The 12790-nt window shown below is 36.1% G+C and overlaps 2 protein-coding genes across 4 annotated transcripts; one reads left to right on the top strand and one right to left on the bottom strand.

The window, feature by feature from the left end:
• Positions 1-400: 400 nt before the first annotated feature.
• LOC101209943 (probable serine/threonine-protein kinase DDB_G0268876) lies at positions 401-3889 on the top strand. Of its 2 annotated transcripts, XM_031885463.1 has the most exons (3): positions 401-1031; positions 1227-3287; positions 3377-3889. In XM_031885463.1, the coding sequence occupies exons 2-3, from the start codon at positions 1331-1333 to the stop codon at positions 3553-3555; spliced, it is 2136 nt and encodes a 711-aa protein (XP_031741323.1). In that variant the 5' UTR covers positions 401-1031; positions 1227-1330; the 3' UTR covers positions 3556-3889. The 2 variants fall into 2 exon arrangements, with proteins under 2 accessions (XP_031741323.1, XP_004143955.1); XM_004143907.3 differs by lacking the exon at positions 401-1031 and having other exon boundaries at positions 1104-3287.
• Positions 3890-4946: 1057 nt separating this feature from the next.
• On the bottom strand, positions 4947-12301 carry LOC101211350 (protein SPA1-RELATED 2). 2 transcript variants are annotated; one of them, XR_004216693.1, is made up of 9 exons: positions 11964-12301; positions 9884-11403; positions 9375-9532; positions 7304-8132; positions 6856-7002; positions 6008-6325; positions 5832-5891; positions 5424-5722; positions 4947-5156 (listed from the first exon to the last, which is right to left on the bottom strand). XR_004216693.1 is itself a non-coding variant. In XM_011656403.2 (8 exons), the coding sequence occupies exons 2-8, from the start codon at positions 11360-11362 to the stop codon at positions 5531-5533; spliced, it is 3183 nt and encodes a 1060-aa protein (XP_011654705.1). In that variant the 5' UTR covers positions 11363-11403; positions 11964-12301; the 3' UTR covers positions 5012-5530. The 2 variants fall into 2 exon arrangements, 1 of the variants encoding a protein (XP_011654705.1); XM_011656403.2 differs by having other exon boundaries at positions 5012-5722.
• Between the last annotated feature and the right edge of the window lie 489 nt (positions 12302-12790).

Raw genomic sequence — 12790 nt, 5'->3', positions numbered from 1 at the left:
ATCATCAAATTATCCAAAAATGAAGTAAAAAACACACATAACAATACCAATAACAAATTGAGCAATCTTTTAGAATAATTAAAAAGGAAGAAGTGATATAGAGTTGGGAGAATTGAGTAGGAAAATATAGCATAAAAATTAAGTGAATTAATTAGAGTAATTACAGCATAAAAGATAAGGTTAGACTTAACTTAATTACGTGTCATTTAAAATTCCAAAATGTCTATTTATTTCCATAGTGAAACTGTAGTTAGTTTCCCAGCTCATTTTACTTCAAATTCTTATTATTATTATTTATTTTATAATAAATAAATAGTAAAGAAAACACACACACACACACAAGAAATTTTAATTTACGATTTACAATTTACAATTTACAACGAATAGAAAGAAAAAAAATGATACAGAAAGAAAAAGTTGTAAATACCGAAATGAATAAAAACTTTCTTGTTTTTGAATGATCATATTTCGATATTTAGGTCTTAATAACAGAAACGCCGCCGTTTGGTGTTCAGTGTCCAGCAGTAAAACGACGGTGTTTTGTAAAGAAAGAAGATAGGAAAGGCGCGGGAACACGTATTATAAGTGCGTGCAAATTAAACGGTTTTCAACGGCCACGCCTCCATTTCTTTCTTACCAAACGACAAAGCTTTTTTCTCCCAGAAGAAAAAACTGCTCAATTTCTTCTTCTTTCTTTTCATTCTACGTTTTTCTTTTCTATTATCGAATTCATTGCTACGTTAATGCGACAAGAAACCCCTTCTTGAAATTTCCGTTCATTCTTTGTTTAACTCCTCGGTTTCTTAGTCGTTTTTATTGTGTAATAATTAACATCATTTTATCGATCAAACCCCCCTCCCCTCCAGGTGTTTGATGTTATACCCCAACCGGGTTTTGATCCTCAAACTGGGTTTTTTCTTTTTGTTCTTTTGTTGGGTTTATAAGCAAGAGAATTTGATTCCACTTTCTCGCTTCTGGCCCACCGCTTGCTTGATTGCTTCTGAAATTACAGGGGAATTTTTTAAGTGAAGGTATTGTTTTCTTTATTGAGATTATGTGAATTTGTTTATTGACTGTTTTTCTAATGATACTTCCATTTGATCATTTTGTTTTGGTACTAGAGGCTTGGGGAATTGTTTGGGACTTTTGAGAGTTTTGGGGTTTTTCCTTCTGCTGCTTATTGCTTCTCATTGTTGTGTGGTTGAATTTTTTTTTTTTTTTTGTAGGTGGTGGTGTAGTTGGAAACGGATTTTAATTTCGGTTCGAGAGACGATTGTGTGTTTTTGGGGTCTGTTGTTGTCTTTAGCGGAATTCTCCTCTCTAAGCCGGGATGGAACAATTCCGGCGTATTGGAGAGGTATTGGGAAGCTTAAAGGCTCTTATGGTGTTGCAAGATGATATTCAATTCAACCAGCGTCAATGTTGTTTACTTCATGATATGTTTAGGTTGGCTTTTGATACCATTGCCGGAGAGATTAGGGATAATCTTAAGCTTGAAGAGAAGAACACCAAGTGGAAAGCTCTTGAACAGCCTTTGAGGGAATTGCATAGAGTTTTTAAAGAAGGGGAGCTTTACATTAAGCAATGCATAGATGGCAAAGACTGGTGGGCTAAAGTAATCAGCTTCCATCACAGCAAAGACTGCATTGAATTCCATGTCCATAACTTGCTTTCATGCTTTCCTGCTGTCATTGAAGCGATTGAGACGGCTGGAGAGATATCAGGGCTCGATCAGGACGAGATGCAGAAGAGGAGGCTTGTACTTATGAGGAAATATGATATGGAATGGAATGACTTGAAACTGTTCCACTGGAGATTTGGGAAACAGTATTTGGTTCCTCGAGAGATACGTAATCGGATGCAGAGCGTTTTGAGAGAAGATCGATGGCTGCTAGTTGAAGCACTCAAAGAGAAGATAAGTTCACCAGGAACAGCTGTTTCAAAGAACGAGCAGCAGCTTGGTGAATTGTTGATAAAGAAATTAAACAACTCAGAACCGTCGAAGGCAAAGCTGTTCCCGAGTTCGATTTTAGTTGGAACAAAGGATTATCAGGTGAGGAGACGGTTGGACGGAGGGCAGTCTAAGGAAGTTCAATGGTTTGGAGAGAACTTTGGAATGAGACAGTTCACGGCGGAAACTGAAGAAACAGAATCCGAGGTTCCAATTCTTTTATCACTTTTACATCCTAATATATTGCAATATCTCTGTGGCTTTTTGGATGAGGAGAAGAAAGAGTACTTTCTTGTAACTGAGTTGATGTCCAAGGATCTTTCTTCCTACATGAAGGATAACAACGGAGCGAGGAGAAGACTCTTGTTTCCTCTCCATGTTTCGGTTGATATCATGCTTCAAATTGCTAGAGGCATGGAATATCTTCACTCTCAAATGATCTATCACGGAGACTTAAACCCTTCCAATGTATTTATGAAGCCAAGAAACTCTTCAGAAGGCTCTTATCTAGTAAAAGTCTCCGGTTTCGGTTTATCATCCGTCAAGAATTCACCTCCCAGAAACTCAACAAACCAACTAGAAACCAACCCTTTTATCTGGCATGCCCCAGAAGTGATGGCAGAGCAAGAACAACAAGCTCCAGGGACTGTTTCTTTTTTCCGAAAGACAGAGAAAGCAGATGTTTACAGTTTTGGAATGCTTTGTTTTGAGCTTTTGACTGGAAAGGTTCCATTTGAGGACAGCCATTTACAAGGGGAGAAGATGAGTCGCAATATCCGAGCAGGAGAGAGACCCCTCTTCCCGTTTCCAACTCCTAAATACTTGGTCAGCCTTACGAAAAGATGCTGGCACTCTGACCCGTCTCAGCGGTTATCTTTCTCTTCCATTTGTCGAATCCTTCGCCAGGTGAAGAAATTCCTCGCTATGAACCCTGCTGAAAGCAATCAGCCCGAACTGCAAATGCCTACCGTTGATTACTGCGACGTTGAAGCAGGAGTTGCAAGGAAGTTCTCCTCAGATGGGGTTGGTGATTTGTGTTCAGTTTCACAGATTCCATTCCAAATGTTTGCTTATAGACTTGCAGAGAAAGAGAAGACAAATCCAAGCAAAATCAAGACTTGGGATTCTGCAAGTGATGTGGTTTCCATTAGTAAGGATGATTGTGCATCCATTTACAGGGATGACACAGTTTCTGTAATAGAAGATCCATTCACCATCCCAGCAAGTGATACAAGATCCTTTTATTCCGATATGAGATCTGTCTATTCTGAAGCTCCATCCAAGAAAATGCCGATTACAAAGAAAGTTCCAGATACAAAGATCAAAAGAGGCACAGGTAAGATTTTTGTTTCCTTTTGTTCAAAACTTCATGTTACAAACAAATTGGCCATATAATAACTGACGCTTGCGGTTGGTTTTAATCAGGGATCCCAGAAACAAAAACACGAATGACTTCACGAACACCATCAAGAACACCGACACGAACAACTGCACGACCTCGAGCATTGAAGACAAACAGAGATATCCCTTTACCATTTTCTAGCCCTCTGAGCAAGGGAAGAAGGAGACTGAATGGTCATGTATCGGACTCGGAGATTCACTAGCTTTTCTTGCTTCTTCACAGATGGAAGCCTTTTTGTAGAGCTTTTCTTCTACATTATTGTGAAATTTCTGGCATTGTTTTCAAGTCACATAGAATCAGATACTTCATTTGTTTTCTTTTCTCTTACAGAAATAGTGTTAGAATCAATTTCATGTTAGCTTCTTGTAATTAAGTTCTTGTAGTTTCTGGACGTCAGAAAGAATAGCTAATTCTGTTTTTTTTTTTTTTTTTTCCTTTTTCTTTTTTAACTTATAAGAATGTAGTGCAGTGGAGCTTCAAATTTTGGTTCTTTTCTTCCATAACTTGTAAAACTGTTCTTCAGTCTTTTTTGGTTCTTTCAGGATTGTGATGTGCAGTTTTAACATTAGAAGACAGAAGATTGTCCTCTGTGGTTTTCGAAGCAGGGATTATGACTTATTTTCCACAAAGCCTTTTCTTTTCATCATCTTCTTTTTTAATTTAAACACAGCAGAGATTTGATACAACATGGCAAACGAATGGACGATTAGAGAAAGTGACAAGTGCAGCAGCATACTCTCGATACTACTTTCTGTTTGAGGTAAGATTGTCTCAATTTTATGAAATAATGGCACTCTCTACTCTTTTCAATTAACTTGGAGGCTTTGGATGATTACAATTTACTAAATTGTAAAAATTGTAAAAGCTACAAAGAACGAATAAGCGACACCATCAAATCTAGTGATTGAATTTCTAATCTGTTGAGTTGTGATCTTTTTAGAACAAATAAGGGTGAAACATGAAATTAGTGTGGCAAATTAGAGAGAGTGAATTATCAAACATAAGGGCAAAGCTTTAGACTAAATTGGGTTGAGATTTGTGAAACTAATGTTGCATCGATTAAATTTTGTGTCGTAATCACTGTAAATCTTTGTTCTTTACAATTTAGTAAATACTTATTTTAACCTTTTATCTTCGAGTTTTAAGTATTTTAAGCGAATAGAGGTGCAACTTTTATGAATAGAGGTGCAACTTTTATGTTAGTAAGGTTTGAGTTTTGAGTACGATTGATTACATATTTAATTGACACATCTATTCATGTATCAATGTGATCCAGGTGTGTAGGTGTCTATAGTTCGGACACACCTTTGAATTTAGACGTTTGCTGAGAGATTGTTAAGACAATATAAGGACGGAAGCGATTACTTGCATACATCATTCATACGTTTTCATTTTCATTGTACGATTTAGATGGTGTTACACATTGAAAGAGCACGTCAATTTTACAATATTGTATCATATATTTATGAAGTAAACTTATAATTTCTCAGATCTTGAGTAATTTCAGTTCTCGGATGCTTTAAGTACAGAAAGAAGTGTTGTTTTCACCATGTCAAAAGGACAAAGTTGTAAATTATTGTGATAAATGAAACGAATATAAACTGTGTGTAAATTATAGGGTTAGTTAGATTTTCAGTACATATATGAGCAGCCAAAGGTAAAAAAATTGGTCTCCAATATATTTGATTTAAACACAAATCCTAAGCAAAGCTGAAGGAGAAAATTCAAAATCCAGAAGAGGGGAAGTGTTTCACAATCTCAATATGCAACCATTCTGCTTCTTTATGCAGCTTTTATAGGTAGCTGTTGGGTAAAATTACAATCACGAAAAGAATCGAATAAATTATCAGTTAGAAAGAAGTGTAAAACTTTAGAGACATATATATATATATTTCCTTTTTTTTTCTCCTTATATATACATCATTCATCAAAACCTCTGCAGCACCTTTTGCAACCATATGATTCCATATTTATACTGAATCAAATAGCTCAACCTATAGAACTCAAAGAAAAGGAGGAAACGAGGAAGAAATTAAATATTATGAGATGCAAAATGTAATATGCTGTTACCATAATTCTTGGGCTTCAGATACTTCAGTCAAATCCAGGAGCTGTAATGTAAAGTGACTGAAGATGATCACGTTCGTCAAGTTAAATCAGCGGATCAATTCTCAGTCTCAAACCATTTGCAGTACTTTTATACACCCACTTGAGTTGGCTGCAATAACCGTGTCGGATTTTCCTCTCCAGCATACACTTGAAACAAACTGTCCATTGTCATCCTCAGTCTCTTTTCCAGAAATAGGGTCGATAGAACCAAACTTGTAGGAAGTCATTGGCATGGGCAGAGATCTATGGTAGGCATATACCTGAAAATGAGTTCAAATATGCAGTCCATCAAAGAGATGTCGTCTTAAGGAGTATATTTTCAGAGTTCTCAAGAGCAATTTTGAATTCGGAGGAAGATAAAGAACATACTTCGTTTGTTTCTGAACCACAAGCTATGTAGCCATTGGAAACTGATAGACCCACGAAATTCTAGAAGTGGAGAATAGCAAATAATTCAGTAACTCGAAGAACAAATAAAATGAAGAAGCGAATTCTATAAGCTTCCATATATTCTAAAATCAAAGGGAGCATAGAGAGAGAGAAACCTTTTCATTAGTGTGGCCGCTGAAAGTTAAACTGCAAGCTTTTGTAGACAAGCCAGTAGGATTGGTTTTATTAAGATCCCATAGCTTCAACGTGTTGTCTGTGGATGCAGAAACGAGGGTCCCAGAGTCCAAGAACTTCACATAGCTTACAGCTTTCTCATGGCCACCCAACACACACCAAGGAGCTTTAGTATTGCGTAGATCAAAGCAATATGTTCTGTAATCAGCAGACCCAAAAGCCAGCAAATGGGTTGAGTGAGCAGAGAACTGAACACAGCAGACGTTCGCTATGTTCCTAATTGTGCCCAAACAGTTCTTCTGCAGCAAAATAATGCACAAGGATCGATCCTTTAGTGAAGAATTCAAGTAGACAAGTAGATCTTATAAGTAACGAAGTAGAGTCACAATGATATATAACCAACGACACAATCTTCATATGAATTAAGTTATACCGTTAACAATGGCATTTGAGGAACCAAGTCAAACAATTTTTCTTACTTTTCAGCTCTTCTTTTAATTGAGAATGTGAAATAGTGAAGTTCCAGGTCTACGTAAACAAAAATAAAAGCAGTTTATTCTTTTTCAAAGTATCTATCCAAAAGGGAAAAGATTACCCAGAATAACTAGAAAAATTAGTTTTAATGGTTATTTTCGAAAAGAATGGAGCTGGCTCCTCATGCACAAACCCTTAAATGTAGAAGGAAGTTTCTCTCCCTTCCAAATCCTTTGCTTGGGTCTTATATTTCCAATAAAAAGGCAAACGAGGAAGAACAATAATCCAGGGGATGTAAGAAAGGAGAAGGAAAAGGAAAAGGGGAGAGAGAGAGAGAGAGAGAGAGAGGACATGCCTCATTAATACTCCAAAGTTTCACAGAACAATCATCACTTCCGCTGGCCAATTTTGTAGGATGCACTTGTGAAAAGTCAACAGACCACGCCCTTTTATTGTGTTCATTGAATTGAGAAACCTCTTGACCTACAGTTGCATCCCATAACTGGAAATCCATTCAAGAAAATGGGATTGTGAGTGATCCTCAAAACAAAAATAATAATAACAATTGTTAAACGGTGTAGCAGAAGTCTAGATTGGATACTGAATAGCACATATTGATCAGTATTAGCATTTTCAGAAGTTAAAGCCAAAAATCATTGAGAGACAAATCAATTAAGAGTAACAAGAGACTTCTATAAAATCTAGGCATACCATGAGGTAAAAATACTTGTGTCTATAAATTCCACAAAATTTCAATAACCAAGGCACTACAAGAAAGATACACAGTGCCAGCTAGGTCATACCTTAACAACACCATCATAATCAGTTGAAGCCAAATAGTTCTTGATGTAGCCATTCCAGCAAATACAGCTAAGCTTTGATCTATTAAACATTTCAACTGCGGGATAGTGAATATCTACCGAGTCACTAAAGACTGAGTTAAACTCAAAAATCCTTATTTTCTTTGACACTCCAGCAGCAGCAAAATATTCCTCATCCCGATCAAAACTCAAGGAACAAATTACATTTGAGGAACTGTTAAAATCACCATTTCTCAGTACTCCACGTACTTCAAACTTGCTATAGCGAGAATACTTGCAAAATCCATCAAAAAAGGCACCCAGACGATCACTGTGACTCATCTCATCATCTTTTTGTGGTAGATAGCAGTTTTCCCGAGCTCTCAGTAAATCGTTGTCTGTCCGAATTGCTGAGTCATTCTCAGAAGGATCTACTTTTGATCTCATGGAAAAATAGGCACCTTCAAGCTGACTTATGTTTTTTGCTATTCTCTCTTCATTGGTATGTGATATTCTATATACCTGAGGGCACATATCCGAATTTAAATATCCTCCATGAAGAATCAAATCATCCCTTCCATCCACAGTAGACAAGCCAGACTTATCCACGGGTTTAGCTGAACTGTGCCTTTTATTGACTTCTTCAATATCTGATTCTAAATACCGTATGTCTTCCACCAACTTTGAGGCTTGTTTCTGCTTCTGCTCATTCAATGATGTGAGAAACTGCAATAATAACTCTGATTCAGCATCTTCCTCATCAATAGATGTTGAGAGCTCCGGTTCCGGAACACTTGGCATTCCATTAATTAGTTCTGATTCTAAAATTTCCCTGTTCATCCAGAAATTACAAAAAAAAAAAAAAAAACCAGTTATTAATAGATACAAGAAAAGAAACCAGTTAACCATTGGTAGAAGCAAACGAGTAAAATTTCAAAATCAGCTAAATTACTATTTTCACCCTCTATTTACAAACAGAGCCCAAAAAGGAGGAACAGGCATTCAATCCAAATATAAATTGGGATCTAATCCAAAGATGGCAAATTCAAAGAGGCGTCATTTTGAGGAAGCATATTGAAGATCCATATGGAAAAATCAAGGGATTTTGCAATGTTTATAAGACACATAGGCTATTACTATCATAGCCAATTGGTTTTGAGATTAAACCCATGTTATCTAATCTATCGTGGGAAATACAACCAAAAATCTCACATTAGCTAGATATATGGAAGGTCATGGATATACAAGTATTGATGGTGTAATTGTACTAATACTTCAACATTTTTTTCACTTGTGAGCTAGAAAACTTAGGTCTAATACGTGGAAATCAATATTAAATGAAAAAAAAATGGTGAGTTTTATTAGATTGTGAGATATGCTCCGAAGAAGAAGAGGTGGCCTGAATATGGGTTAGAAAGCAGGGAAGGCTTGGTAGTCCTTTTTCAAGAAGAGGATAGTTGGGAATTCAATTGAAGTCCCACATTGGCTAGATAACCATGGGTATATAAGTGAATACAACTGCCTATTTTGGTCTGAAGCATTTTATGTGAAACCAAAAAAAAGTCATCATGCCCAAAGTAGACAATGTCATATCATTGTAGACGTAATTGGATGGTCGTCGTCTCTAGCAAGAATAACGATAAAATATTGATATCGACGAATATTTATGTAAATAAAGAAATTGATATGATTATTTGAATTATAATTTATTTGATTTACTCCAAACTAAGGTATAATTCTTTTTATTAGTTCTTATCCATATTGGGATTAATAGATGATATTTCTTGTGCCTTATGAATTATTAAAAGATATTGAAGATTTTGATTAATCTTTAAATTAATGTCAAACTAACTTTTTAGGGATATGTCAACAAATCGATAAATATTTCAATCCTTATAAAAATAATTGACAGGCTCCTTTTTCAGTCAGACCACTTTATACCAAATTATGAAAAATGACAGTTGACAGTTGACAGTTGACACTCTTAACATAAGTAAGCAGTCATACTTTCATGTATACTGTTCATTCAAACACTAAGAATTGTGATTTGAGGTAGACTACAATTCTTTATTACCTTGCTGTAGGACGAGATGCAGGTTCAGGATGAAGCAACCAAAGACAAAAACCAACTTCCTTCAAATTATCAGCTAGAAAGCTGGGAGGAAGAATCCTGTCACGCAAATTTGACATTGCCGCAGCAAGTGCACCATCTGATTCAAACTTTCCAAGTAACTGAAAGAAATAAAGTATACTCATTTAAGGGGAATTTTCAGGGTCGCAAGAAAGTGATAGAATAACACAAAAACTAGAACTACTTATGGAACAGTGACATCACTAGCAAGAACTAGAATAATGCATAGCTGCACATCCTAGGTTGGTGAATTTTTTTGAGAAATTTTCTACGACTCAATAGTTTCACTCAACCAACAAAAAGTAACAGCTTTAAACTTTCGACTTCATGGATATTGGATAGAAACTCGTTTAATCCAAGTTTATCAATAGAAGCATTTTCAACATTCTGTGAAGGAAAGAAAACACACTTAGCTTTCTTCATATCAATTAAACCCACGACTATCTTCTCACCTCAAAAAGAAGAACGCCAAGAGAGAATATGTTTGATTTAGCTGAGCAGCATCCTGTCATAAGCTCCTCTGGACTAACATACCATGACTCTTCCAATAGGTCACTTGCTGAAGTCTGGGCAGAATCATAAGCTCGAAGGCCAGCAGGCTTGTTCCAACCCCCCTGTTCCACAAAATGTTCGTTGTAGTTTTCCGAAACATTTTTATTGCAGTCCCTTGTGTTTGCAGTTTCAAGACTGGTACCAGATTTAAAAGGAAAATAAGAGTGTCGGGCCATAAGACTCATATTCTGGGCATCTTTTTGTTTTTTCGGAGATCCACCAAATGACAGAAAGTTCCCTTGCTCTAATGGCCTTTTCCGAGTCAGATGGCTATCTGAACACTGACCATCTTTAACCATTAGGCTTTCTGGAGTTTTACTTTGAATAAAAGTTCCAACATACCTTACCTGATTTGTCGTCAATATCCTGAAAGAAGATGGACGTAAGTCATGCAACAAAACCCCCCGACCATGAGAACGCTCCACTAGCTCAACTACATGCCTAAATATATACAAGCATTTAATTTTATTTACTTTTTGGTTGGGAACCTTAAGCCATTCTCTCAGGCTAATGCCATCTAAAGAAGAACCCCGATGTTTATGCTCAGATTTCCTATACAAAGCAGGAATGACGGGCTTAACATCATGCTGTAAAGATGAATCAGATGCCAATGTAATACCCCCAGCAATCCTCGCATTCTTAGGGTTTCTATGTTCAACATTAAAGCCCTCCAGTTGTACACCTCTACGAATGATCCCCTTGCCTTTTAAGGTACTTTTAACAAAAAATTCAGGAAAACCAGATTTTGATAGAATCTTGGTCCGAATGCTGCCCTGAGCATCACCACCCTTATTGTCAACAGCCTTCATTTCTTCCAATTCTTCTCCACAATCATTACGACTGGCTCTTCCAGCAAAAGCCTCAGGAAAAGATGTGTACCCACCGTTCTCCAAGCCAGGGGTTACTGCCAGACCATGGTTTTTGTAAGAAGTATCTATACGTGAACTCCCACTTCCTGAACCACTTCCAAGCTGGTAAAGATGTTGCCACTGACTATGCCTAGAAAGCAGCCTTGCTCTATTGTCTGATGGACCTATAATTGCTAAATTGGAACCGTTGTGATTCTTCACAGTTAACTCTTCAACCATAACGCCAGCATCATCCATACAATGAGGACTACATTCTGGTTGATCAGATAATTTCAAATTGTTTTTACACCTATTCAGATTCTTGCCCTCTAAGATGTCAGTAAATTCATGAGGATAATATTGTGAATAGCCGCCGTCAACAGGTGTAACCATTTCCTGTGATTCAACTACGTTGTTATTTTCAGGTTTCAGCACATACTCATTCTCCTGAGCATCTTGCCTGACCTTATTTTGGACATGTGCATCCTCAGTCGCATCCAATAGCGTCATATCCTCGCTCATTTCTTCCATTCTGTCCAAACCAACATCATTATTTCACATACTTGATTGCCCTGCAAGCACAACACAAGTTGCCAAGTCAAATACCACGAATAGAATACCAAATCTAGGAACCAATTATTTTCAATTCTTGAAAACTATCAGAACAGCAATATTCCTCTTTAAGAAAAGAACCGTAGACAGATACTACAAAACCACACAATCCTGAAACATAGGCCATTCAAAATGGTTGAGCAGCAAAAGCATAAAACTCAAATTAAACGTAGAAAAATGAAAAAAAAATGCAATTGACTCACTTTTAATACAATTCAACTAAAACACTTCCCAATGACATCTATAAATCAGTCGAAAATAGGGTTTAAACTAAAAACTTCCTAACTCCAATCATTACGAAAAGGAACACCAAACATAAAAAAAAAAAAAAAAATATATATATATATATATATATATATATATAAAAATCAATAAACACTCAAATTCATTACAATAAAAATCAACCCCCAGAAGAACAAGGATTGGATTCAAACGATAATCAACAGAATTTAATGGCAACAAAGAAATTATCATTCAAAAGCACATCCTTATCCTTAAATAAATAAGGATAAGAACTCACCTCTAAACCGCTCCGAGCACAAATTCCCTACATCTGTCAAAAAATTAGACAGAAAAAGAGCAATATGAAAACTGCCACCCCATCCACAAATCATCTTCACTTTCTCAGCTGCCAAACAGTAATGAATTCCCCACCAGAAAATTTGAAATTTATATATATAAATATCCAATTATGAATAAATATGAGAAAGCAAGCGATGAAGTGAGAAGCAGACCAAAATTACAAAAGAAAAGAAAATAAACAAGAAATTAAGGAGAGCAAAAACCCTAGAAAGCAGTGAGAAGAAGGAGAAAGAAGCAGAAGAAAAAGAAAATAGAGAAAAAAAAATACGTGTGACACAATAGATTAATAGAAAGCAGAAAAACGAAATATCTTTTTGCCTCGCTTTCTCATCCTCAACTAAATAAAAATTAAATTAAATAATTTTCTTTCTTTTAGAAAAAGAATTTTTGGTTGTAAATAAATAAATATATATATATTTCAAAGGGGTCAAGTTTTTGTCACGTGCCTCGATTAATTAATATTAATGTAACGATAATGTTTTTTCTTTTTATGCGTAAGAAATAATAATGAAAATAGTTTTTTGGGTTGATGTTATGGATTTGGGTTTACATTGTTACACTTCCCGAAGTATATTGAAAAAACTATATTGTAAGAATAGAATAATAAAGTATGAAGTAATAATAATTAAAAAAATACAGCTTTTGGGCTTCAGGAGATTTTAACGATAGGTGGTGGTGATGCCACGTCAGGGGGACAAGGTGGAGCCCCTGGGAGACGCGGCCAACTCAACGAAGCGGCTTAGATTTGAGAATGAAACTAAAACG

The sequence above is a fragment of the Cucumis sativus genome, chromosome 5, assembly GCF_000004075.3.
Source record: "Cucumis sativus cultivar 9930 chromosome 5, Cucumber_9930_V3, whole genome shotgun sequence".
NCBI lineage: Eukaryota > Viridiplantae > Streptophyta > Magnoliopsida > Cucurbitales > Cucurbitaceae > Cucumis > Cucumis sativus.
This window is presented reverse-complemented; position numbering and strand designations above follow the sequence as displayed.

Bases quoted from the DNA above. Each gene is read 5' to 3' on its own strand.
- LOC101209943 (XM_031885463.1), top strand. From the start codon at position 1,331: ATGGAACAATTCCGGCGTATTGGAGAGGTATTGGGAAGCTTAAAGGCT. The intron at 3,288-3,376 runs GTAAGATTTTTG...GGTTTTAATCAG, and splicing joins AAAGATCAAAAGAGGCACAG to GGATCCCAGAAACAAAAACA.
- LOC101211350 (XM_011656403.2), bottom strand. From the start codon at position 11,362: ATGGAAGAAATGAGCGAGGATATGACGCTATTGGATGCGACTGAGGAT. The intron at 8,133-9,374 runs GTAATAAAGAAT...CTGGATGAACAG, and splicing joins GCATCTCGTCCTACAGCAAG to GGAAATTTTAGAATCAGAAC. The intron at 5,892-6,007 runs GTTTCTCTCTCT...CTCCACTTCTAG, and splicing joins GCGGCCACACTAATGAAAAG to AATTTCGTGGGTCTATCAGT.